This window comes from Camelus ferus, chromosome 18 (assembly GCF_009834535.1).
Source record: "Camelus ferus isolate YT-003-E chromosome 18, BCGSAC_Cfer_1.0, whole genome shotgun sequence".
NCBI lineage: Eukaryota > Metazoa > Chordata > Mammalia > Artiodactyla > Camelidae > Camelus > Camelus ferus.
Genome location: NC_045713.1, coordinates 5,301,300 through 5,328,114, shown reverse-complemented (window position 1 = coordinate 5,328,114; position 26,815 = coordinate 5,301,300). Strand labels below are relative to the sequence as shown.

The 26,815-nt window shown below is 51.9% G+C and overlaps 2 protein-coding genes and 1 long non-coding RNA gene across 11 annotated transcripts in view; 1 reads left to right on the top strand and 2 right to left on the bottom strand.

The window, feature by feature from the left end:
* STYXL1 (serine/threonine/tyrosine interacting like 1) overlaps positions 1-26,815 on the top strand; it is a 129,569-nt gene that overhangs the window by 55,284 nt on the left and 47,470 nt on the right. Inside the window, exons 1-2 of one of the 7 annotated variants that reach the window (XM_032459589.1) lie at positions 25,452-25,646; positions 26,569-26,666. The exons of 2 other annotated variants lie outside the window; for them this stretch is intronic. The gene's annotated coding sequence lies outside the window, so the exon portion shown is untranslated. Of the gene's footprint in view, positions 1-25,451; positions 25,647-26,561; positions 26,667-26,815 lie in introns of those variants that run through there. 4 more of the 7 variants (XM_014556047.2, XM_014556048.2, XM_032459590.1 and 1 more) reach the window with 4 other exon arrangements.
* LOC116657463 lies at positions 560-7,488 on the bottom strand. Its single transcript, XR_004312557.1, has 3 exons — positions 4,301-7,488; positions 3,206-3,428; positions 560-817 (listed from the first exon to the last, which is right to left on the bottom strand). It is a non-coding gene; the product is annotated as an uncharacterized LOC116657463 (long non-coding RNA).
* On the bottom strand, positions 12,580-25,405 carry MDH2 (malate dehydrogenase 2). 3 transcript variants are annotated; one of them, XM_032459595.1, is made up of 9 exons: positions 25,222-25,404; positions 23,274-23,442; positions 21,540-21,623; positions 20,961-21,070; positions 19,425-19,550; positions 16,634-16,711; positions 15,592-15,691; positions 15,101-15,252; positions 12,580-13,455 (listed from the first exon to the last, which is right to left on the bottom strand). In XM_032459595.1, exons 1-9 carry the CDS (start codon positions 25,285-25,287, stop codon positions 13,441-13,443), a joined length of 900 nt encoding a protein of 299 aa, XP_032315486.1. In that variant the 5' UTR covers positions 25,288-25,404; the 3' UTR covers positions 12,580-13,440. The 3 variants fall into 3 exon arrangements, with proteins under 3 accessions (XP_032315486.1, XP_006180995.1, XP_032315485.1); XM_006180933.3 differs by lacking the exon at positions 12,580-13,455 and adding an exon at positions 13,460-13,777 and having other exon boundaries at positions 25,222-25,403; XM_032459594.1 differs by lacking the exon at positions 12,580-13,455 and adding an exon at positions 14,350-14,673 and having other exon boundaries at positions 25,222-25,405.

Sequence of the window (26,815 nt, the reverse complement as noted above, 5' to 3'; positions counted from 1 at the left end):
CCAGGCCCAGAGTGTGGCTTATAGTGGTTTGACTTCAGAACTGGCTCTGCTCTTTCTCTCTTATTCCTGCCGTCTCTGCCACCTTCTCTCTGTGCCAACCTATGTCTAGAATGTAAATTTCCATGAAGGTGGGGCTGCCTTGTGCCTATCTCCTTATCTCCCACACTAGCACCAGGAGGCAAGCATCATTGCTTGTTGAATTGAGTTGTCTTGTTTTCTGTCTCCAAGCTGTTCTCTGTCCCCCTACCCCCACCTCCCACCTTTTTTTTCCCCCTCCACTCCTCAAACAATTGACTCTCTTCACTTTTTCTCTGCTCTGCCTTGTCTCTTTCCATTCATCTTTCTGCATGATGTGATGTAGACATGCCCCCTGGGGACACTTGGCCTTAGGGTCAGTCTGTCTCTTCTGGCACTTCTCAAAGTGTTTCCCCCACTTTCTGCATCAGAACCAGTTTAAGTGCTTGTTAAATGTGTTATATCTGAATCTCTCTCCAGACCTATTCTAGTGGTTATCTACTGCTGCGTAACAAACACCCCAAAACTTAATGACTCAAAACAACAACCATTTTATTATATTTCACAAGTTTGTGGCTCAGAAATTTGGGCAGGGCTGGACTATGTGATTCTTCTGCTCCACAAGGCATTAAATGGAATCACTTGGTGGTTCTCAGCTGATGGATGAGTTGTGGACTGGAAGGCCTAGGATATCTTTGTTCACTGGCTGGAGGACTGGGCTCAGTCAACTTCTCTCCTTCTCCAGGTAGTCTCAGGTGTTTCAAGCAGCATCGTCAGACTTCTTACATGGTGGGTCAGGGCTCTGAGAGCAAATGTTCCAAAAGAGAGGAAATAGAAGCTGCCAGTCTTTTAAGGCCTGGGCTCAGAAGGCATGACATCACTTCCCCCATTTTCTATTGGTCAAAGCAGTTACAGAGCCCACTCTGTTTAAAGTAGTGCTTCCTCACTCGTATCCAAAGATAGGGGACATAGATCCCACCTCTTGATAGGAGGAGGGGCAAGGAGTTGATGGCCATCGGCCATACCCACTGCCGACACTGGGGTAGAGACATGATCATGCTCCTGAACTTGAAGAACCAAAGCTATGGCCCTCCTCTACCCTAGAGCGCATACTCCTCATCCCCTGGGCTGTTCCTTTGCCCAGCAGGCCTCATGGCTACTGGAACAGTCTTGGAGGGAGAGTCTTGAGCTGGGTCCAAAGGGTAGGGGAGGGTGTGACTGACCCAGTGGGAGGAGTGCAGTCTAGACCCAGGCCCAAAACCCAGATTGATTTCTGACTACCTATGTGGATTTGGGAAAGCGATTTAAGCCGCACTGAGCCTCAATTTCCTCATCTGTAAAATGGGGCTAATAATACCTGTCTCTGAGGGTCGTGCTCCTTTTCTAATTATTAGAGATCATCTCCTGGTCATAGCCTGCAGCAACTTGGTGATGCAGGTGACAGGCCAATGACTATCTGGTATCTTTTATCTGGAAAATGACAAAACTTGGGTGTCGGGGTTCTGATACCTTAACCGATCACTCTTTGCCTCTGGCCCAACTCATCAGGGTTTCCCTGCTGTCACCCCTTCTCTCTCCTGGCTTTCTTCCCTGTCTCCCAGGTGCCCTCTCTGAGCCCAGTACTCTTTTAGATCCACGCTGCATTCAGGGACCACTATGCCCTTTTCTCTTGGTGCCTCTCTGCCTGGCCCACCCCAGGCTGCTTCCTCTCCATTTCCCTCCCCTCCTCCCAGCACATCACTCTCTCATACTCTTTGCAGAGCCTGGGAAATTGAGGAGTCCCTTGTGGCAGGACTGACCTTGAAGCAGATCTTTAATAAAAAATGAGCAGAGGCGGCAGCCCCGCCTTCCCCCTTCTCCTCCCCTGCGCTACTCCCCTCCTCTCTCCAGCCAGGTCGCTCTTCTCCTTCGCCTGTAAATCTATCATAAAGGGCCATTGCTCTGGGTTAAGCATTGCCCTCATTAGGGTCCTTTTGGTGGGTGCAAATCCCTGGGATGTGGGAGTGTGAAGGAAGAAAATTTTTGTTGGGAGGGGGCGGGAAGTGGTATAGGAGGGGAGGGGGCTATACTCTGAGGCTGTGGGCCCTGCCTGCCTCTGCCTTTGTGCTTTACAGGAGGATCCACCTCCCCCACTGAGGCCTTGCAACTGTCCCTGTGGTCCAGCCCCACCCTTGGCCCAAGGCCATCTTGAGCTGGAGTTGTGGGGCTGTCATCAGCAGCCTAGGCCTCACCCACTGGGTGCCCCACAGACCAGGTCCTACTTAGCCTGGGTGTGGGAGTGAGAGGGGCCCACGCTTTGGACACTGCAGGACCCCAGCGATCGTGTTCATCCTCATTACCTCTGCTCCTCACAATGGGCCCCTGAGCTGGGGATCATTGTCCCATCTCATAGATGATGACACTGATGGTCAGAGAGGTTCAGAGCTGCCCACAGCCACCCAGCCCATAGGTGATTTGAGTGATAACTTGAGCCACCATCTGTCTGACCCAAAGCCAAGCTTGTCCCCTGAACCACTGGCCTCAGAGTTGAACACAGTCTTATTTCTCCTTCCTGCTCCTGACCAGGGCACACAGCTCCTCTGCTTTCCTGAGGCTGGAACTCAGCCAGACCCTCCAGTGTGGGCCCTGTGGGAGGGACAGACCTCCCAGAACCAGGTTGCCCATCCCCTGGCTCCTCAGTGTATTCCCCTTTCCCCCTGGACCTTTTGTGACTGCAGAGCCTAAACCCACCCTGAGCTATCCACATGGTGGGTGTGACTCTGGCTGGCCCAGCTACTTTGCCCCTTGGGGTCTTACAGGTGTATAGGAGGTGTAGAAGTGTGGATGGATGTGTGTGCACAGATGAGTGGATACAGTGAGTAAAGGGCGTGGGGAATAACTGTGTGAGTGAATTTCACTTAGTGAATGAATTTGCAAATGAATGAATGAGAAGTCATTTAAATGGATACCAAATGAGGCACTGAGTCTGTGAACTCTGCTTATCAGGCAAGGTAGAGGCAGGAGCAAAGAGACAGCATGGGTCCTCTCTGGGCTCTCCCTCCCCATGAGGCCCACTGTGACAGAGATGCCCACCAAATGTTCATGCTCCCCTTTCAGAGTGGAGAGTTGTCAATGGGCCATGAATGCCCATCCAGGGACTACATCTCCCAGCATTCCTTGGATGTAGACAGCTTATGTGACCAATTCTCACCAATGGCGTGTAGGCAGAAATGACATTTTCCTGGAAGAGGCTCTTAAGAAGCAGGTATGTCCTGTCTTCCCTCTCTCCACTCTCTTCCCCCACTTGCTGGCTGGATGTACAAGACTTCAAGGCCCTGTGAAGGGGAGAGGGAGCCACAAGATGGAAGGAGCCTGGGTCTCTGTATCATCACGTGGAGGAGAGCTGCCTGCTGACCAGGAACATCAGCCTAGGACTGTTACAGAATGACAAATAATAAGTAGGGATAAGCTACTGCAGTTTTAGAGTTTATTTGTCATAGCAGCTAGCGTTGCCCTAACTGACACACTCACACATTATTCATTGCCAAGCTATGGAACTCAGCCCCGAAACCCTCAGGCAGGGGCTGTCGAGACCCTCAACAGGCGTCTGTGATGAGGGCCAGTCTGGTCCTTCAACCTTTGCCTGCTGGTGGTGGGGACAGACAGCATGGCCTCCCAGCTTTCTCCTCACCTCTCCCGATCAGGGAGGAGTTAATGTTGCTCCAAGGTTAAGGGAGGGACTCAGGTATTGGGGTTAAAAATGACTAATTAGACAAAACTCATCTGCAGTGTTAGAAGTCAGGATAGCAGTTTTCTTGGTGGGTGGTGACTAGAAGAGGGTACAAGGAGGGCTGGTAATGTTGTTTCTTGATCTGGATGCTGGTACCTGGCTGGGTTTAATTTGTGAAAGTTCCCTGAGCTGTATATGTATGATTTCTATACTTTATTTATGTTGTACTTTAATAAAATTTTAAGTGCCAAGGAGAAGGGAGGGTTAGGTTGAAGAGACAAAAAGGAGAACGTCAGCAGAGGGACAAAGGAGGGGTGCAGGTGGGCAGAGGGCAGGGCGCAGCTCTGCCCCGTCACCCGTCACTGTGGCCTAGGATGGCCACCTCCCCTCCTTCCTTGGCAGGTCACCACAGGCCCTCACCCACCACCCATCGTCTTTCCATCCCACACTGGGCACCTATGGTATCCAGGTCCAGGAAGAACCCAGGTTGTCCCAGTGGGCAGGTGCCCTGGCCTGGGGACCCTCATCCCCAAGGAGTGTGCAGTGAGCTCTTCTGAAAGGCCCGGAGCATCATACCTGAATCCATGTGTTCCAACCAAGATCAGGCAGGCGAGGAGTGGATGCAGCTGCAGAGATGGCAGCTGAGGCTGTCTTGGAGGCGGTGACCCAGTTTCATCTCCAGCATCCGTCTGCCAGCAGAATCGGTCCCAGTCACCTGAACCCACCACGCACGGCCACAGGGAACACACACCTCACACCTATGTATGTGCTACACGCACTAAGTCCCGTACACACACCACACCCGCTCACACATGCCCGCGCACGCACCCACACACACACACACACAGTCCTGCATCAGCATGGCCCCCACATACGAGCATCCATGCGTAGATACACACACCAACACATCAGACCCTGGGACAGAGATGGCCTGCCTGGAGGAGGGGCACACCCACACTGAACCAGACCCCCAGGTACCCAGAGGCAGGAGGGGATTGACTGAGGGTCCCTAGCCTGGACCCCCATCTCTTTCACAGGACCCCCATCTCTTTTTCAGTGGCCCAAGAGAAGCCCCCAGGTCCTGCCCCAGCTGGAGTGCCAGAGTGAGGGTTGGGGTGGGGGCAGTGGTGGGGGCAGGGCTGGGAGACAGAGCCCGGTGGGAGCCCCTGTGGAGCTCCAGGGTCCTGGACTGGACCAACCTTAGCCTGCCCACTCCGACCACTCTGGGGAGAGGGCAGCTGGCTTGGGACAGGCTGTCAGTGTGAGACAGGGAGAGAGCCAGCTCCTTGGGAAGGGTCTGCACATCTGTGCGTGCACACATGCAGGGATTGTTATAAATATGATGCATTTAATTGCACACTATCAAAAAGCCTCCCTCCTTCTCCCCCAGCCCTGCTTTAATTACCCCTCCAGGGACCGAGCAGGCTGGATTTGCTTCCTGAGCTGAGGCTGGCTCAGACAAAGCCCAGGCTGGCCCAGCCCTGCAGAGGGTGCAGTGAGGCCCCAGGAAGTTGTTCTGCCTAGGGCTGCCCTGCGGACCCCAGCTTCCTTCTCTCTGGCTCCCGCCTGGCCTGGCCAGAGCCTTCCTCCGGGCTACCCTGCTCCCTCAGACCCGGAGACTCCCCATGAGTCCTTGAAGGGTCCTGGCCTCCAAGTGAGAACCATCACCAGGACAGTCACCATTTATTGAGCGCCTTTTGTACTGGGGACTTTGTATGCTCAGTCCCCTCAGCCAGCCTGGGGGCGCGCGTGATCATCTCCATGTTACTAGCCTGGAAACTGAGGCCCAGAGAAGTTAAGTCGGTTCCCCAACCTTGGGAAGTTGGGGGTGGGGAAGAGGTCTGGGGTCTGGAGTGAGGTGACCCCTTGTTGGCCCTCAGCAGCCTCACCTCCCAGGCTGTCCCTCTGGACTACTCCAGCCCTGCTGGACTCTTCCTTCTTGAATGTTCTGTTGCACTGGGAAGCACACATTTCTAATGTAGCGCGATGCCACTGAGACTTCAGCAATTCCTGTTCTGTCTCCACGTCTCTGCTCCTCTGGGTGACTTCTGTGCTGTTAATGCTTTCTTTAAATCAGTTCCTGTTTGTACTCAGCCTCTGCTTTCTCGTTTGTAATGGAGGCCTCACAGCTCTGAGATGGCAGATGTGGAAGGTTCTGGGTGGGGACAAGATGCTCTGTGATGCAAACAGGCACTTCCTGGTCTGTTCCAAGTGAGCAATGGTAGGGTCTTGAGGGTCCCTCTGCTCCCCCCCTTTCCTAATCAGACCTTTCCCCTGAGCCCAGGCCAGGTACATCCAGCATCAGTCGCTGCTCTCAAAGCTCACAGTGCCTGCCCCCAACATGCACACCGCCCCCCTCATACCCGACACACATATACACCACACATACACATGCTAGCCCCCACCGCCCCACCAAAGAACCACCCCAGTCCATGAAAGAAGCATTTCCAATCTCCCCTCTACTCCAGCCCCAACCAGCCAACTTCCATCCCCAGCAGGAGTGGAGTTAACCTAATTACTGGCCTGCAGTCTGCCTGGCACGAGCAAGGCTCCCAGCCTGGCTGGGAGAATATTAGCACCAGCAGGAGCCTGGGAGGGAGAGAGCAGGGTGGAGAGGAGTTATTTTCAGTTTATTTTTAGGCAACAGAGGTGGGGTTTGTAGTTGAGCTGGGCCGGTGGCTTCGGGTGGAGGGGGCTTCACAGAGTGGTGGAGGGCTCAGGGCAGGGGGAGAAGGCAGCCTGGCTGTGGCCTCTGCTAAGAGGGTCCAGTTCCACCCGGGGCTCCCAGGAAGGAGGGGAGGGGACCGAGAGAAGGAAAGAGGGGACTTGCCAAGACTTCCTACCGCAACTGTCCCGCTGGGCTGGGTTGCCAGCTGGGAGAATGTGAAATGGATTTAAAATGGGGAGAAGGCTCTGTGTGAGCTGACAGCCCCTCCCCCCACCCACAGACAGACAGACGCACAGGGTGGGAGCAGGGCCGTGCTTCTGTTAGGCCTTCAGACTAGCTGGGCAGTGGCAGGGTCTGTGACTTCCCCAGGGCACACCAGCCCCTCTGTGAATGGCATGTCCCCTCCATTCAGGTCCCTGATCTGGGGTCAATGCCCCCCCATCCACCATGGAGTACCCCTGTCTCCCAGTGAGGGGCAGAGTGGGAAACTGCCTCCCTACCTCCCCAACTTTCAAAGCACATAAGATATCAGAACATAGTGAGCCAGGAACCCAAGATATCCAAGGATCTGGTTTCAAGACACAGAACCACCCCCACATGCAGGGAGGGTCTGCCCAGTGGTGGCAGGAGCTATTGGGAGACAAAGAGATGTCTTAAACACAGCCCTGCCCTCCCTGAGGCTGCAGGCACCTTGCTGAAAGGGGAAAGCTCTACAGCTAGAAAGCCTGGGTTCAAATCTCAGTGCTCTTCACCTGCTGTGTGACCTTGGACAAGTTACTCAACCTCTCTGTGTATGAATTCTCTTGCTAATTACCCACCTCAGTGGGTTGTGATGAGGATAAAACAGAGTATGGTGAAAATGCCTAGGAGGGTGTACTGGTTTCTGTGGCTACTGTAACAAATGACTTTGAGCTTAGAACATACACATGTATTATCTAATTGGAGGTCAGAAGTCCTAAAATCAAGGTGTCAAAAAGGCTGCATTCCTTCTGGAGGTGCTAGGGGAGAATCTGTTTCCTTGCCTGTCTTTCTAGAGGCTGCCTCCATCCCTTGACTTGTGGGCCCTCCCTCCCTCTTCAAGTGTTGAAATGGAGCATCTTCAGATCTCTCTCACTGACCACCTTCTGGCATCAAATCTGCACCGCTAATTCTGACCTTCCTGCCCCCCTCTTATGAGGACCACTGTGATCATATCCAACCCACCCAGATAGTTCAGGACAATCTCCCCATTTCAAAATCTTGAACTTCATCACATCTACAAAGTCCTTTTTGCCTTGTAAGGTAAGGTATTTGCAGGTTTCAGGGATAAGGACATGGACATCTTTGGGGACCATTACTCTGCCTCCACTAGGAGGCTCCGGAAGTAGTGAGTCAGTAAATGTGAGGGAGGGAAAAATGCTCACGGCCTGGACAGGATGGGGAATGATTTAGTCAATAGGGGCTTCCAGGGGCTGCCAGGAAAAGGTGGCCCTGCTTTAGGCAAAAAGTGACATCAGGATAAGGTAGCAGAGACATTACAACTTCCTGGTGCACCGCTCTTTACAGTTTGTAAAGGGCTTTTTATGATCTCATAGATGAAGAAACTGACAAGTGGACAATGCTTCACCCAAGGTCAGGTATAAATGGCAGAGCCAGGACTTGAATCCAGGAGTGCTCGGCTTCAAGCCTAGGGGTGGGTCTTCCCATCACACCCCAGGTGCCTCTGTGCCCAGCACAGCTGATACATGCACAGTGGGTTGGAGGCCAGAAAGCTGGGAGTGGGCGCGGCACCCTAGGAAGGACAGAGGCCACTGGGCTTGCGGTCCAACAGCCGGGGCTCCCATCCTGCACTGTCACTCAAGCTGTGTGACCTTGGGCAAGTCACCTACATCCATGAAAGGGCCAGTATGGATGGCTGTTGCATTAAAGGACAAGACCCACACATAAACACAGGGAGTGGGACTAGAGTGTGGGGTCAGCTCCATAACATGCTTTGGAAAGATGGATATTTGATTTTTAGTTTCACAAGCAGTACTCATGGTGTGTTCTGACCTCCACCAGAGGGGACTTCTCCTCGTGCAATATTTAACTACCCCAAGTGCCCCAGTTTCCTGGGACCATCCTAAGAAAGCAGCAAAACTGAGTAGCTTAAACAACACACATTATTGTGTCACAGCTGTGAGGCCAGAAGTCTGAGATCAAGGCCTCGGCAGGGATGGTTCCTTCTGAGGGCTCTGAGGGAGAGTCTGTTTCACGCCTGGGGAGCCTGGCTGCTGGTGGTTGCTGGTAATCCTGGTGTTTCCTGCCTCGTAGACGCCTCACCCCATCTCTGCCTACATCTTCCCCTGGCGTTCTCTTTGCGCGTCTGTGTCCAAACTTCCCCCTTTGACAAGGACACTGGTCCTTTTGGATTAGGGGCCTACCCTCCTCTAGTGTGACTTCATCTTAACTAATTACATCTGCCACAACCCTATTTCCAAAGAAGATCCCACTCTGAGGCACTGGGAGTCAGGATGGCAACATTCGAAATTTTAGGGACACAATTCAACCCCTTACACAAAGTACATGAAGTTAAAAAGTTACTCTACGCAGCTCCAAAGATAACTCCTTCCCCATTCTAGACGTTGACACCAGCTGATTAGTGTCATGCATGCCTTCAAGACCTTTTCCTTCGCATTTACAATCAAATACAAATATCTTTTGGGGAGATTTGTTGTTAGTGGGTTTTTTTTTTTTACAGCATGTGGAATCTTATAATACCCATTCGTTTTCATTTAATAGGTTGTAGAGAGGCTTGTCAGATCAGTGCCTTGTTTATTAGCTATGGCCTTGGGGAGGGAGACGGGGTGGGTGAAACCGCTGGGAAACCACCACCCCAAAGCCCAGCTTTTGGACCCTCCCTTCTGGCTGAAGCGCGGTGGGGGGCTTGGTGCTGGGGGCAGGAAGCTGTCCTCCAGGCCTGCTCTCCAGTCCTCTGCGGAAGGGGCCCCACGCCACGGTTGTATTGAATTATTTAACCATTGGCTAGTGGGTTTGGGAGCTGCTACACCACTTTATTATGGGGAGGTTGGAGGAGGGCCCCATGGGAGAGGCCTGCAGGCTGGGGCAGCACCTGTTGACTAGTTAGTCCTGGTACTTCACAACCAAGTCAGCTGCTGGTGCAACAAGCCAAGGATCAACCCACCTGGCCCTGCTTTTCGGCACCTGGCTCTGGGTGACCCTATTCGGCTTTAGGAGGGAAGTTAATTACTTGTCTAGAAGACAATGAACAGGAGGAAAAAAAGACACTTTCTGGCTGGTCAGCTCACTGCCTTTGGGAGTTTGCCCCAAGCAGTGAGCCCACAGCCCACTGAGGGGGAGGACGTGGGTGGCTTCTTAAAGTGGGTTAATTGAGTAGCTCCATCTCTAGCCCCGGGGGTTACAAACTGGCGATGTCAGGAAAGCACTCTCCAGGAGCTCAGAAGCAAGTGGGCGCCAGGCCCAGGCCCAGGCCCAGGCCCCTTGCAGGGCCTGATGCAGGAGCTGCTGCAGGTGGCCACAGGTCTGGGGCTTTCCCTCTCCCCCACCCGCCCCAGGGTGTTGGACGGAGTGGCTTGTCCTTGCTGTCCACTCAGGGCCCTGGAGACAGAAGGAGCCATAGGATACCTGGTTAATGGAAGAGGGAAGTTATCCTCTGCGCTGTTCCGCTGACTTCTCTTGTGAGGCCATGGCTTTGAGTCTCTTGGGCGATGGGGAGGGGAGTGCTTTCTTACGGGAACCCCCTACCCCACCCCTGCTTTGGTGTCTCCAGGCCGGTTTCCACAGACCTCCTTGGATTCAATCCCACCTCCATTACCACTGTCAGAAGGCGGCTGGCTGGGTGAGCAGAGACCAGACAGGGCAGGGAGGAGCTCTGGCCCTAGGAAGCTGATCCTGGGTCACCTGACCTACACTGTCCCAGGGACAGGGTCTGCAGCACCAGCCTGCAGCTCCCTCTGCAGGCAGCTTGAGAGAACTGCACAGGAAGTTTTCCCTGCAGCACACGTCCATCCAAGAGAGGTCAGGGTCATTGTGGGTGTTGTCACTCCCTCTGCCCTAGCAGGGGGGATGCAATACTCTGCTTTCCTTATAATTACCCAACTTGGCTGCATCTACTCGGGACTTAAATGGCAGCTTCTTTGCAGGGTTGACTTTTTTGCCATCTAATTACTGTCGTTTGGGTGCCTCACTGCTGCTGCACCAGCCTCCTCTCTGAGGTCCAAAGACTGGTTCTTGGCTTCCCTCGGTAAAGGCTCAGCCAGCTCATTATGGTCATTAACACCAACCACTCAATCCCCGGGTTTTTGTTCCTTGCTGAGGGGGACAGGAGTTGCATGTCAAGAGGTGACCAGAAGGCAGGGATGGCAGCCAGTTCACGGACTGGGAGGTGTATAATTGGAGCTTGAAAGTGGGGATGTGGTTGGTTGAACCCATGCTGCTAATGGGCTGATGGACTTCTGGGGTGGTTGAGATGCGGCTGGGAGACGCTGTTTTTTCCTCCATGTCACCATCATCCTTCCCCTCCCACTCACTGCCACCCCGTTTCGGGTCCTCAGTCCTGCTGCTGCTAAGCGTCCTGAGTGGTCCCTGCCACCACGTTTTTCCTACTTAAGTGTGGCCCGCAGCCAGGACATCCCCTGGGCTCCACCCCAGGCTCCCGTGCGTGTTAACAAGCCCCCTCCTAGGATTGTGTCTCCATCCTGCTCAGCGCCTTTGACATCCTCCCTGTTCCCACCACCCAGAGGAAGAGGTCAGAGCTCTGCAGCCTGGCGTTCAAACCCTGCCCCCGCCCCGAATGGCCTCCCTCCCCTCATCCTGTGAACACTCGCCATTCCTCAAACACACCTTGAGCCCATTCTCTAAGCCCAGCCTGCTCCTGCAGCTACTGCCACGCCCACCCTGCCCTCCTTGCCAGCTGGAATCCTAACCCGCCTGCAGGACTGGTCAAATGCCTTCTCCTCCTCCCTCCTGGATATCTCGATGGGGCAATCTTCTCTGATCCTTGCCTCTGCCGAGACATCCAGGAGTAATCTCATCCTCTTTTCAAGTCCTGCTGTACTTGACCTGCATTTTTCTCTCATTATCACATCCCTGACTTGTTCATAAACCCTGACAGGCAAGAGGCTTACACAGTCTGAAGTGTGGTGGACCACTCCATCCCCCTCAGCATAATCTGGAAGATTCTGGAATCTTACAGGTTCTTGGCCCTCTCGCTTGGATTCTTAGGTCAGGACTTGTGAGGGATGGGCACAGGAACTTGCATTTTAAGCGAACTTCTTGGGCAGGCCTTAGTGGGTAACCACCGGTATGTGGAGACCCGCTCTGACCCGTCCTAAACCAAGACAACTTGCCGAGTCACCTGCACTAGGTCCTGCCCATCAGGGTCACGGCAAGGATGCTAGGAAATAGCAAATGCACCCCAAACAGAGCTAGCAAAGTGCTTCACATAGAGAGCCACCAGGAGGAATCAGCCCCAAAGTACCATGGTGTTCAGAGCCATGCTCTTCATAGTAGTGAAAACTGAAACCACCTAGTTACCCAACAACAGTGGCACACACCTTATAGCATGTTCACCCTAAGATTATCCAGCTATTGAACAAGCAATACGGGGAAAACACACATACACTTAGAGTAAAAGAATTGTGTGTGATGGCTAATCTTCAAAGCTGGTTCCCAAAGAAACAGGCCTCCTGGTACTCCAGCCCCTGTGTGGTCAGTCCCCTCCCACTGCAGACCTGGGCTTGCCGGGGACCTTGTGACTTGCTTTAACCACAAGGATGTGGCCAGAGAGATGTTGTGCCTGTTCTGCACCTTAACGACCGGCAGCTTCTGCTTCTGTACTTTGGGGAACCCCGAGCCATCAAATGAGAAACCTGCCCACCCTGCAGTAGCGGCCCTTGAGGAATGAGTGAGGCCCAAGATCTCATGGAGAAGTCCAGCTGTCCCACCACCTCCCGAACAGCTGCACATTCCTGAACCATCATCTCAAATGTGCCAGGATGGCCAGTCCCCACACCTGGACAATCTTGTCAACAGCAGAATCTCATGAGACATAAAAAGAAAAGACTGGCTTAATAGCAACTCAGTTGTGTCACACAGTAATAACCAGGACAGGTTACAAAACAGCACAGAGATGTTACCTCAACTTTTGAAATACCCAAAATTAAGAGGGCACATACTACTATCAGTGATTATTGCCTGCTTTATTATTTGGCTACATTTTGGGTTTTAAACAATGAACATTACTATTTGTGTAAGAAAACAATGTCACACTTGATAAAATCCACTTCACTTTTAGTTTAAAAAAAAAAAAGCTGTAGGTAAATGAGTGTCGGTCCCCAGGGTGTAGCTCCACCCCCTTCCCCCACCTGCCCTTTCACCGGAAGGTCATCTCCTGTTGCCAGAAAGTTCTTTCTCAGGTATGGAGCTCTGTTTCTACTTTAGAGGTCATGGCTTCTGGGGAGCAGACTACCCAACATTAAGGGAATCAGGTCCCTTTAATTCCTCACATTTATGCTAAGCCCAGCTAATGCAACACAATCCCCTTAGGCCACCAATAAGGACTCGAATCCCTGTGTCCTCAGCCCCCTGGGGGTGCTGCTGGGGCTTTGCTCTGGTTGTTCCTGCCCCTGCCCAGCCTCCCTCACTTCCTGGCTTTGGGTCGTTATCACCACTGAGTATCAGGGGAGGATGAAGTCCAGAGGGGGCAGAGGTCAGCCAAGGCAGAGTTTGCTTGGCCAGGAAATACCTCATAGAGAGAACGGGGGACAGAAGGCAGTGGCCTAGTGTCGGCCACTGAGCTGCCACCCTAGCAGGTGAGGGGACCTGAGGAATCAGGCCCTGCCAGCCCTTCCTTCAGCTCACCCGCCCGAGGGATGCGATGGTGCAGAGAGGAGGACTGGGAGAAGCAGTAAGTGACAGACTTCAGACGTGAAGCTACTGATGAGACCATCATGCTTCCGTCTAATTTTTAAATATCTAGTTCTGATTTTTGATGGAAGAGATGCCAGACACTCTGCAGTCAGCTCTAATGGAGAAGAAAGCACGGTACTCAAATGGAGGAGACCTTGAAAAAGAAAATCAAAGCCTGCTTTTATTGATGTTCCGACAGACCGACCGGAGATTTGGAAGGGATGGTTCGTTAATACAATACTCATCATCAAAGCAAACTGAAAAGACAAAGGCATCTGAAATGGCTTTACAGTGACATGATGCCTTAATAAGTTAAGAAAAAGGACTGCTCGCTAACTGCCTTCTCATTTCATGCTCTTTACAAACTCCTCTCCCTTCTTGATGGAGGCTTTCAGCTCAGGAATGGCCTCGGCGATCATCTTCTCTTCAAAAGGGGAGATTTTGCCAATGCCTAGATTCTTCTCGATGCCCTTTTTCTGGAGAGAGGGGAGGTGGGAATAGTGAATGAGTTTATTGCAGAAAACCCAGCTTGTAGCTTCATCGCTCTGCCTGGACTGTCTACACGAGTGGCCTCTGGGAGCCCACTGAGGGGTGGCACATCCCCCAGATGGGATGGGAATGAGCTGGGCCAGCTCTGGCCTTGGTCAGGCAGCCCTGGGCTGTGACCTGGGCTGTCACTTACACGCCAGGTTGGCTTCCTTTTCTATAAAGGGGCCCCCAGTCTACCTCACAGGAGGCTATGAGGACACACGTGGGTGACCTGGCACGTGGCGCACTCAATACTTAGCAGCACCTGAGTTACTCACCCTGCCACAGAGTGTACCTTTGGGATCTAGTTTCTTTTCCAAATTGGTAAAGGACTGAAGAAACACTTTAATATCCACCTGAATCTAACGTAATTAAGCAGGTGAACGTCAGACATGAGGAAAACGGTAGGTGCCTGTCACAATCTCATCCTCCGTAGCTGGGCTGTTTGTTGGAGCCCCTACCCTGGCAAGGACAGTCAGCCGCGGGGTCCTGACCCAGGGCCCCACCACGCTGCACACACCTGCGCTGCCCTGGTTCCTGAATTCATCTCTTCAGAGTCAGTCTTAGGGATTTTGGACACAAGGGTGTCCGTGGAAGGGCTTCTGGTGGCCTAACAAGTCATGAAATGGCTTCCTTCTGGGCAGGAGATGAAGGCGGTTCCAGCAGGTGCCCACACTTAAGAAATGGAACCCTGGTTCCACGGTTTGTGGGAATGAGACTAGGAGTCCTGCCCACTGAGGACTCAGAGTCAACCTGACCTGGCAGCTACCCTAAAATGGCCTGGCTGAAGCCAGCAAGGTGATGAGATGGGCTCCGTCCGAGTGCCACATTCCAAGGGGAACGCCTGCAGCAGAGACGGAAAACCAGTGTGACAAGGAGCCAGGACCCAGGGAAGCCTCAACTGGAAAGTCTAACAGCTATGCAAAGCCACCCCTGGGGCTCCTTGGAAGAGGAACGAGGCTCATCAGGGCCTGAGGAACCTCTTCTGTGAGGGCTGTCCGTGGGCTGCCTTGAGATGGACCGAGGGTCTCACCAGGAACACACCCAGGCAGCCACTACCGACCAGCTGCTGGGGCCGTGAGATTCCCATCAGCCCTGGGGCTGAGGACTTCCCTGCTCTTAGTTCTGTGGTGCACTTCTCCCTCAAAAAGCCAAGCACACTCCAGGCGGTGAGACGCAGTCACCACACAGGGAAATCCGAACCATGGCGCAAACGCTCGGGGCAGAGCTGTCAAGTTTTACCAAGGAGACCCAGCCTCCAGGATACATACCCCCAGCAGCAACGGTGTGGAGAAATACGGACAGTCTGTTTCCTGGGACTTAACAAAGGAACATTCGACAACTCCTTCCTTTCCGTTCATAGCATCCAAGAGGGAGAAGACAAACCGGGCTCCAGCGTATGCCATGGACAGGGTGGCAGAGCCTAGGAGGACACAGGCAGGTCAGCCAAGCTGGCAATGTGACCGTAAATTGCAGGTGAGCCCATCCCACCAGCTAAACAAAGCACCCGCACAACCTCCAGCTCTTATAGTTGAGACCTCAGGTCAGCATCCCTTGACCCGCAGACTCACGAATGGCGTGAAATTGGGGTTGCTGACCTCAAACACTACTCCACGCCACCAGGCAAGCTGAGCTGCCCTGACCTGGGGCTTGCTCGTCAAGCGGCCAGACGCAAAACTTAGAAAAGGACCAGCTCCTTGCCAGGCCCCCGTAAGTCTTCAACTCTGACTCTAACTGCCCAGGGCTGCCTCTGAGAGCCTACCTGCTCCAGCTTTAGCCTTGACCACCTCCGTGCCGGCCTCCTGGATGCGCCCTGTGAGGGTGGTCAGCTGGTCCTGGGGAAAGTCCACCTTGGGGGTGCACTGCAAGCAGAAGCCACGGGGACCACGTGAGCAGGGCCAGGCCCATCACCTCCCAGGTCCCGCATCCTCCTCCCCCACCACCAGGCAGGCCCCCAGCATCACCGCCCCATGGGAAACCAAGACCTTTTCTTTAAAGAAAAAAGCCGATTTTATTGGGAGGTGTGGTGAGTTCCCTACTCATTTTTAAAGAACTTTTTCTATTTTGGACTAATTTTAGACTTAGAGGAAAGTTGTAAAAATAGCACAAAGATTTTCCTCACCTGGCTTCCCCTGATGTTATATCTTACATAACCACAAGTACGAAGTACGAAGTACGAAGAATAGGACATTAATAGCGCACGTTATTAACTAAGCCACAGACCTTATTCAGTGTCCAACTGTCCCACTACTGTCCCTTCTCCATTCAGGGTCTTGCCTAGGGCCCCTGCACTTAGGGATCTTGCCTTGGCCAGTTCCCATCTTCCCTGGCCTTTCACAACATCTGTCAAGAGTGCCCACTGCTCATTTTGTAGGATGTCTACCAATTTACATCTATAAGGTGTTTCCTCAGGATTTCCCTGTGAGGTTATGAGATGGTCTCATGTATTTTATTCTCGGTGGTTTTACCTCATTGCCTACTCATTTTCAAACAAAGCAGCTATGCCTGCTCTGACCTGACCAGGAAGTCAGCGATGGTTCCTTGTATGGAGGAGCTGGCCATCCTGAACACCTTCTGACCACACTCACTCCCACGGCTGTGGACTCTGAAAGGCTCCAGCCTGACCACAGCCCCACAGGCCCTTCGAGAGACCCAGACTGGGATGGGGCTGTACCCATAGCAGGAATCCTTTCAAAATATAATGGATAGTGAGATCTTTGTCAGCCTGTCCCAAGGGCCCCTAAGTGGAACCTCTGGACAGTGTTCATGACCTTCAGGACTTCCGGGCAAGGTGACGCACACACCTGAGAGATCACGGGGATGATGGTCTTCCCAGCATGGCCGCCAATGACAGGAACGTTGACTCGAGCTGGATCCAAACCCTGGTCACCAAAGTGTGAAGCTTAATTAATTTTTAACACACACTTTTGAGTGTAAAACATGTCATATCTACCTAAGGCACCAATACTGGAAAAATCTACAGAACTCAGAACAAAACAAAGAAGTCAGGAAAGAGGCTGTCTGACCCCAGCTGTGCTTACAGCTCCTACCGGGCCCCACTACATGGTCTAACATCTGTTTGAACATGTGCAGTGAGGAGTAACTAGGTGTCTGGTGAGGTCACTATGAGGCTTCCTTTCATGACGGACCGAAAACTGCCTCCTTGAAGGGTCTCCCCAGTTGGTCCCCATCAGTCTGATAGATTCTTGGAACCAGAGGATGACAGTCCTCTTTCCCACACCTGATGTCACACCCCAGGCAAAAGCCCAGACGCGTGTGCCCACACTCTGTCACCGAGAACAAGTCAAATTCTCTTTCCCTCATATCAGAGCAAGATTACAGAAAACCCAGGGGTGAGAAGTCTGTCAACTCAAACTGATTGGGACAGAAAGAATGAAACCAAATTGAAAGGGGTCACAATGCCATGGCTAAGCAGGGCTTGCTGGGGCGGCTGACTCATTTGTTAAACCAGAGACATGACGCCCCCAAGAATCTAGGAACCAGGTATCTCTTAAGACAGTCAAAAAAAGAAGCTGGTAGGAGTTATGGGAGGGGGTGAGCAGTCCCCAAATGCTTCCACCTTCCCTAAATGCTGCAGCTGCTAAAGAGAGATACCCTAAGTTAGGAACCAGACTCACTCAGGGAGGCCCAATCTCAAGAACAGGCAGACCCAGCAGCACCGAGTTAACGGAGCAGGGAGCTTGCACAGCAGTGCCTGTGGGCCAAGGCACCGTGCTGGTCACCAGGGACACGGGCACCAACAGACAGAGCCCCTGCTTTTGAGAAATGCATTGTCTTAAGATAGACGTTGAAACAGACACAAATGGATGCTCCAGTGTGATGGGCTAAGCCAACCACAGGATGGCTGTGGAAGGCAGGGGTGCCCTTACTCAGCCTGGCACAAGGCTTCCGGGGGCAGACCTAACTTCACCTGGCAGGGAGCAGGACTCTGCCAAGGGAAGCATATTCCAGGCAGAAGGGGCAGAAGGAGCAAAGACACGAGGTATAAAGAGCATGTCAGCACATCAGCAGAGCATGAAATGCAATAGCGAGCCCAGTGGAAAGGGAAGGTGGTGGTGCGGGGGGCTGGAGACAGCCAAGGTGGAGGGGGGAGCCAGGGGCTGCAAGGTTAAGGGCTGCCTTTCATTCCTGATAGAATTCAGGAATTTTTCTGAATACAAGGCAGCCTGAGGTAAAGGGCACATCACTTAACGGACTCGTCCAGCACTAGATTCTCTGGCAAGGGCCGAGACACCCATCCTCCACCCCACACAGCGGTGCTTCCAGGCTAAGGCTGCATGTCTGAGAACTACGCAGGCACACAGCGGCCACGGGTGGCTGTGAAGCATCTGAAGTGCGGCAAGTGCAACAGAGTACGTGAATTTCTAATTTATTTAATTGTAATGAAACAGCTGCATATATCTACTGCCGCAGCAGGACTAGGGGCCCAGGGAAATATGTGCTTTGTCCCCCAAGAGCCAGGAGCACCACGGCAGACCTAAGGGAATGAACACCACTGCTTCCAGGAACCCAGGGTGTGAGCCTCAGAAAGCTGGGACCACCACCCTCCTGACCTGTCCGTGTTCAGACTCGGTTCCAATGAGATCTCCTCCGCAAAGCCTTTCTGACTCTGTGTTCTATACACAAGTGTGCTGAACTGATGATTCAGTTCAACTGTCTCTGGAATTAGTGTCTCCTTCCACTTTGCTCCACAGTGCTCCCAAGGCCTGGGGCCAAGTCTCATGGATCTTGGACCCCACAGCTAGAACAGAGCCTGGGGGACGTGCCACAGTGGGAATTACAGGGGGCACTGGACTGTCCACGTTCTAGAAGAGAACTGCTGGGTGCACCAGGAGGAAAATGAAGGTCGGTGGTCCTGTGTGCACGACAATCATTCCCTACTTGGGAGACCCCCACTCCCTGACTTGCAAAGTCACAAAAAATGGCCTAAAGCTCAAGAGGGCTTCTTGGGGCCAGAGGAAGTGGTTCTGCCGGTTCCACAGCCAAAAACATTGGAGAGTGGGTTGTGAAAGGCACTGAGGACACCAGACCTGGTGCTGGTGCCGAAGCCCCAAAGCTCCCTCAGGACGAGTCTGGAGCTCAGGAAGCAGCAGAGCTCGCGGGTAAGTTGCTACCAGTACCAAGAAGGGGAGTCAGAACAGCCCAGGAACAATTCTCGTATCTGAGGATTTGCGGAACCCTCCCAAGTTCCTCATGTCTGCTGATTTTATCATTTGTCTAATGATGAGCAGGTAAATGTTTGTTACTAAGTTTTCAGAGGCAGTGAACTTGGAAAGCACAACCCAGTCTAGCCAGTGAGAAACCCAGGGAAAGCCAGAACCCTTGGTACAGGAGGGAGAAGAGCAGAGTCAAGGCAGAAGCTGGTCAAGGTTTCAACCTGCAGAGGCCCACGGCGCGTGTTCCCTGAGCAACGCGAGAGCTGCTTCCCACCAAGGGGGCAGGCCATAAAGACATTAAAAGTCCCCAGTCACACGTGACCTGTAAGGGCCCCGATCTTCCATGCCCACTAATGAGCCAACAATGGCCAGAAAAGTTTGGAAAGGTAATTTGAAAGACGCCGGATGCAGCTCTTACCTTCAGTTCTGCAACAAAAGTGTTGGCTCGGACAATGTCCAGGGTGGTCACCCCGAAGATTTTATCAGGGTTATATACTCCGTGCTTCTTGAAAACTTCTGCTGTGATTGGGATGGTGGAGTTAACCTAGTAAATCCAGGAGAGAGGCACAGTTTGCCTGCATTCTGAGAGCACAGCCAGGCAACAGAAGGAAAAGTCTTTTCGCCAGACCATTAACAAGCCCTAAGGTGTCACATTAAACCGAACGTTTGATAACCGACCCCCACAATGGCCGGAAGGCCCCCTACTCTAAAAGAGTGCGTCTTTCTCTGCCACAGGAAAGAAGAAACCCTTCTCTGTGGCAGACGCTCTACCCCTCGGTGGCCTCTGAGCTCAAAGTTCACAGACGCACATGACCCTTCAACTAACAACTTAAAATGTGATGAAGGTTCCGAAACGGCACCTTCTGCTCCAACTGGGGCTTATGCCTGAAAGGCCATTCTTAAAAAAAGAAAAAGAAAAAGAAACAAACAAAAAAAGTCAGCCTAGCACAGAGCTAAAAGCTCTAAGGGACCAGGGTCAAGTCCCAGCTCTGTCACTCTGCGTTGTAACCATGGGCAAGTTACTAACTCCTGAGGATTCAGTTTCTTTATCTGTAAAATGGAAGTAACTATCTCATAAGGTTGTTGTAAAGATTAAGTGACTTAATATATGGCAAGCGCTTAACATATTACCTGGTGCATAGAAAGACTAAAACCAGACCAGAACAGCAAGCTTTACATGAGGTGCTGGTTAATCAGCTCCCCAATAACTCCTGATCGTTGCCCCTGAGGAAAGGCAGGCTGGTTGGAAAAGGCAGGATCCTCTTCCCAGAGGCCAAGGGCCCCACCTCTGGGTTCATCAGCAGCCACGTCCCTCAGTGAACATCATGTCACTGCACTTTCACCCACACCAATCTTGAACTCGGAGACCAGAGTCCCAATTCAAGTGGTGGGGAGGAACGCAGAGGGCCGCTGTCAGGTGCAACCCGAGACCCTGCTGGGGCGGCTGTGGGAGCCACCGCCATCTTCTCAAGGGACACAGCACTCAGAGTTTCTGAACTGAAGAATGAGCTTCCTGCAGAAGCCAGCGAGCGAGGCCCGGGGCAGCCGCGTACAGGATTATGTGCATCAATGTGAGGAGAAAGGGGATGTCGGGCAGGCAGGAATCACAAACCCTGAGTGGCGTATGGTAAAAGGTGTTAACAGGCACCAGACTCACGGCTGCAAGCAGCCTTAGGAATGGACTTATTTTCCAGGTGGAGAAACTAAGATATCAAGCGGGGAAACGATCTGCCCAAAGGCACACGGCTGATAGAAAAATCAGGTTAAAACTCACCTGGTCATGCCAGGGGGAATCCTTAGGAAATAAATTCAAGGGCCTCTTATTAGTTCACCCAATTTACCCATTTCAGCACATTAATCTGATTATTCTCCCTATAAGCACAGTAACATAGTTGGGCTAACTGTGAACTTTCATACGGTATCAGCCACCTACCTGCCCGCGGCTGACACTCACCGGGTTTGAAATGATGCAGATCATGGCCTCGGGGCAGTGCTGGGCACAGGCAGCAGTCAGGGTGGCCACGATGGTGGCATTGGTGTTGAACAGGTCATCCCGGGTCATGCCTGAGAATGATCCAATTTAAGATGTTCACAAAGTACAGGATGAAGTTTCTAAATACGTGCCAACTGCTGTGTGTGTTGTTCCAGGAAATTCAGACTTGAGTGAAACAGGGTCCCTGTTTCAAGTAAATCTGCCTTGTAGGGAAAATAGCCCAGTGTGCCAAGTGCCAAGACTGAGGTTTGTGGGGGTGGGGTGGGGGAACGGGATGGGGGTATAGCTCTGAGGAGGATCATCAGGACCAGCAAGACTTCCAAGGAGGAATGGGCACCCCATGCAGGAAAAGCACACACACAACAGACTGGGCGAGGGGACACCGTGACACATGGGGGGCTTTATCTGTACCCCACAGGCATTGGGGAGCCTGTGGAATTTTTTCTGCAGCAGAGAAATCTGACCAGATCCATTTTTCATGGAAAACCATGCCCTCGTCTGACTTGCAGGGAGATGCTAGGCAAGGCTTTCAACACACACCTGGTTTTCTTGGGACTCCCGCCGGAATAACCACCACATCGCAGCCCTTCAGGCAGTCTGGAAGCTGCTCAGGTCCTAGATAGCCTGGAAAAAATACCCACAAGAACAATTTCACTGCCTCTGACCCGGAGAGGCCAGTATGTCTGTGGGGACAGAGTCCGGATAGGACAGCCCGACCTGGGTCCAAGGTTGACCATAGGCCTCAAGACAGGCTGGAAGGCCCAGCCATGAAGGGGTTCCTCTCCTGCGGAACTGTCACTGTGGGTCTGATGACCCTGGCAGGCAGGCAGGGGCCCCTTTCATTATCCTTTCCTCCAGCCTCCACTGGCCCAGGCCCCAATTCAGAATGGAGCAACCCTGCAGGTTCCCACAAAACTACACCAAACTGGCTGCTTGTCTTTATCCTAATCACTAGCACCTAAGTCCTTCTTGGCTCCTGGTAAGAGCTGCTTATTCACTGCCACAATCATCCTAACAAATGTTGCATCTCGGGATCAGATCAGAAGGCACACTGGAGGCCAGGAAAGAACATCCCTGGGCTCTAAATATTAGCATTTATTTTGTTTACTTCTATCATCTGAGGGAAAAAAGGTCCAAAGATTTCAGGGAAATTGGCTCCAATGACCAAAGTCTGCTCTGATTTGCCTTTTCCCTTACTGCAGGAGCTTTTGGAAACTCAAACATAGTGTCCAGAAGAAAATGAGCAAACTAATTCAGAGGGACCATGGAAGGCACACAAACATGTGACCAGTCAACCTTCTGTGTTGTCTATAGAGACACATGCAAACACCATCAAACAGCTCAGTCTCACACACTATCAGTAGAGACAGAAAGCAGTACAAACTTTCTGCACAGCCATTTGATACTTTATAGGAAATGCTTTAAAAGTGTCATACCCACTAATTCTACTTTTAGGACTCTTAAGAAACAAGAGGTAAAGATAAAGATGTTTTTCACAGCTTATATATTTATAGTAGAGCAAAACAGGAAACAGCCCAATGGTCAATAAACAAACGATAAATTACAGTACGTCTTTAAAAATGATTTTTACCAAGAATTTGGTGACAAGGAGAAATGCTGCTGTAACATGAAGGTAAAATAAGCAGGGTATATATAATTATATGTAATTATGCATGACTTCTTGGATAACATACCTATATTACCTACTTGGAAGGGAAGACTTCCCTAAGGTGGCCGTGCTTTGGAAAAGCTGTCAAAGGTAACTCTGGGGTGGAGGGATGGCCCATGGCAGGAAGGGAACTGGCGGTGCACCAGGGACAGCATTTCTTACTGTTGCACGTCCCTGCAGGAGATTCCCCCTCCCCCATCCTCATATTACCTTTTTTTTAGGGGGTGGTAGTGGTGGTAATTAGGTTTGTTTACTTTTAATGGAGGTACTGGGGATTGAAACTAGGACCTTATGCATGCTAAGCGTGTGCTCTACCACTGAGCTATAACCGCCCTCCACATTACTTTTTAAACTAGAAAAAAGTTTTACACGGGAAGATTGTTGTTTCTCTGAAACTGCTATTTAAATTTTTCTGACATTGCTATTTAAATTTTTGGACTCAAGTCCAAAAAGGTGCAATAATTTACAAAATTTAATTCTAAAATGAACATGAAAACCCCAAGTCTCTCAACACCCAGTTTCATCTAAGACTCTCACTCTAAACCTGGACCCTGGTCTCCTGGGGAGAAGAGATGTAAGTTCTCTAGGGTCGGCGTGCTCAGTACCTTTCACAGTTGCCCTGGTCTCGATGTGGCTCAGATCCGCGGCCACTCCGGGGGTATGAGCAATATCGTAGAGGGTCAGGCGGCTCACCAACGGGCTGTTCTTCAGGAGAAGTGAAAGGGGCTGCCCGATTCCTCCGGAAGCCCCTAGCACGGCTACTTTAGCATTATTCTAGAAAGAGGCACAGAGAAAGGACTCTGGAGACAGAATCGGCATTGAAAAGATTCACGTGGTAACCTGCAGAATAGTGCACTGAGCCTCTTACTGCAGTGGTGCCAAATGAAGGTGCAATAGTATTTCAACCAACCCTAAGGCCCTTGTTTCCTTCTGAAGTTCAGAAGCTTGCCTTAAGAAAATGGGGGAGAACTCATGTCTCTAGATGCTGTGATAGTCAGGGTCCAAACTCACAAATAAAAAGCGGAGCCTATCCTGGCAAGCATGTGGGCAGCTGCCAGGGAAGGAGAAAACAAAAGGAGAAAAGAGCAGTCTGTTACAGTTTGTTTTTAAATTTCTATTTGTGTTTTATATATTTTAATTCATACCGACAGGAATAAATACATTGAGATTGCATGGTCAACACATTCTTCCTGTTAAAGACAAAGGATCCAAAGTCTCTCTGGGCCCATATACTATTTGGCTCAGGCTCATCTTTCTGACTTATACAACTGCATTCTCAACATCTCCACCCTTATGTCCAATAGACATTTTAAACAACAGATTCAAATCTGAGCCCCTGACATCCCCGCCCCTGCCCAAACCCACTCTCCTGTAGCAGTCTCAAGACTGTTCAGCAAATCTCAACTCCAAAGCCCAAAGCCTTGGTGTCCTCCAAGCTCCTCTTTCTCTCACAACACCCTCTTCAAAGCAACGGTCAGCAAATCCCACTGTCTTACCTTCAGTTAGTTCCCTTCCCCTGCTTCTCAGCGTCAACTTTCATCACCTCCACCTGTCCTAAGTTTATTCACTGTTGGCTTAAGTGCCACTTTTCACTCATCTTTGTATTACCTGCAGCACCCAGCACAATCCTTGGCAAGCACGGATACTTAATGTACTTGTGTGTATATTTTATTTTTTTAATGAACTGAATGCATAGGAATCTTATATGAAGGACAGAAGCTAAATGAGAAATGTGGAATCTCATTCAGTAACCACTTCCCCTTTGGATGTGGTACTTAAGAGGCCATGTGGGCATCTCCTGGGCTCTCAAATTTTGGTTGCAGTAGTCACTTGGGGCACTTGGTAAAAAATATAGAGGCCCAGGTCCTATCCGCCTCTGATCTTTAGCAGCTTTCAGGTGATTCTGACACACACCAGAGTTTGAGAATAGCTGCCCCAGAAGAAGATGGCTAAAAATAGCTTAAGCTTAAGCAGTTCCAGGCCAAGCCACCCACTGTTATAACACCTGGGGGCAGGCCCAGCCGGCCCAGAGCAGAATGGATCCTTCAAAAAAGTCCTTAAGAGGAAACAGTGTCTTCAGTTTCTTAGAAGGAAGGCTTGATGATCCAAAAGTCACTAACAATGGTCAGGAAAGCTGAATTTTAAACCTCTGGCAAAATGACTGTGTAACCTTGGACCACTTCTCTACCCTCGGAATCTTAGTCTACACTATGGAGTTAAAAATTACACAGTTTGTACAGATGCTGCAAGAAGAACGAGGTTAGTGTCAAAGTACTACGGAAAACAAGTTACTTTCGGCCCTAGAGCCCTGGCTTTTCGACCCTGAAGGAGCACAGGTCAAGAGCAGGCCCTCTGGGAGACGAGCTGGGGGCTTGGAGAAGCGCACCGGTCCTGGAGATGAACTACCTTCCCCTCTCTCTCCTGGGCTTTCTCCCCCGCACTTCCTGCCCAGTATCAGAGCCGGCCCGGGGGTCCGGGCTGCTCGCGAGCCAGGAACACACGTGGCTTAAGCCGGGGAACCTCGGCCTGCAGTCAGCCCCTTGCAGGGCCTACCTGGGCTGAGGTGCTGAAGCTGCGGCGGAGAGCGGCGCCGGCAGGCCGGGCGAGGGCGGAGAACATGGCTGGAGCGGGCGGGGCGCGGACCGGGCGGCGAAGGAACTGGCGACGAGCAAGTGACTCCAACGACCTCCACACTGCGCAGGACCTCCCGGCTCTTCTCCGCCTGGTCTCGCGAGAGTGGCCCGGTTTCCGGCGCCGCTCTGCTCACATCTCGCGGTATCACGGCCACATCCGGGCTGTTGCGGAGACAGGCGGAGGGACGCTTTCCCAAGCGTAGGCTTTGGCTGGGTCATAGCACGGGTCGTGTTTCCTGCGGCCTGTAGGGGAGACGCGGTCGGAGTGGGAGGGAGAGTCAGCACCGGAGAGGTGGAAGAAGACAGGCTTTAGGCTGGAAGAGCCTTAGAGGAGCCATTTTGCAGGTGGGGCCCCATACAGAGGTTTTGACAGGAAGACCATCCGAGGTCACGCCGCAGGCCTGACGGAGTGGGTGCAGTCCGAGCCCCTGAGCCAAACCCACCCCTCCTGCCCGTGGAGGCGGGAGGGGGCTCCGAGGTCTGGAAAGCTCTGGAAAGAAAAGGGGGAGGGAAGGTGGAGAGTCCCGGGGTGGGAAGATGGGGGCCCCTCTAATCAGTGACTCCCGTGCACCCCTCTGCGCTCGAGCGCACACATATACGCACTGTCCGCCAGCCAGTGTCGTCCGCCAGGTGCCCAGGACCTTCCATTACAGCTTACAAAGCTTTAGAGACGCCCCTACTGAGAATGGCTGACCCTAAGCATTGACTTGGGCGCGAGACACTGTTCTTAAGAGTTTACAGGAAAGCAGTCAAGCGTTATAGATGAGGAAACAGGTGATAACTTGTGAAGCTACCCAGTCCCTACTATTCAGGCCTGCCCAGCAATTCTGTGACCATGGCCACATTGTTTCTGCTTTAGGGATGAAGAAACTGGCTGAGCTCAGTTAAGTGGACTTGTTCAGAGTCTACCCAGACAGAAAGTAATGGTTCCTACTCACAGGAAGCTTATTTAAATTTCTAAGTTAACTTTATCAGCTTATCACTTCATTTCCACTCCCCTTCCCCCTATTTTCTGGCATACAGATAATTCCTTACCCTCAAAAAGTTTAGGGTCAAGTGGGGCAGATAGGTGTACTGCAGGTTGTTGCCTTGATGGAGGAGTGTACAAACCCAGTGGAGGAGGGTGACAAATAACTGAGCCTGCTTGAGAACCTGGTTGGGGAAGCAGGAGTGAAAAGACCAGTTAGCAAAAGTGCTATAGGAGGGAGTGCATGATGACTGGCTTACTCTTTCCTTTCTCCTTCCCATTTGTTTATTGAGCTACTAGGATGTGCTAGCCCAGTCTTGGAGCTGGGTACCCAACTGTGAACAAGATCCACACATTTTTCTGCCTTCATGGAGCTCAGAGTCTAGTGGGAGAGACAGGTAAATTGCAAGCAGCATGATATGACCAACACGAGGAGAACTATGAGGTGCTGTGGGAACACAGAGGAGGTCCATCTAACTTAGATTTGGGGTGGGGACTATGTGAGAAAGGACTTTGGAGGGTGAAATGCCTAAGGGGAGATGTAAAG

What these genes read in the sequence shown, in the direction of transcription:
- MDH2 (XM_006180933.3), bottom strand. Translation starts at nt 25,287, where the DNA reads ATGTTCTCCGCCCTCGCCCGGCCTGCCGGCGCCGCTCTCCGCCGCAGC. An exon ending in TCTGCATCATTTCAAACCCG is followed by an intron (nt 19,551 to 20,960) that starts GTGAGTGTCAGC and finishes TGGATTTACTAG; the next exon opens with GTTAACTCCACCATCCCAAT. An exon ending in TCATCCCCGTGATCTCTCAG is followed by an intron (nt 15,692 to 16,633) that starts GTGTGTGCGTCA and finishes TTCTGCTTGCAG; the next exon opens with TGCACCCCCAAGGTGGACTT.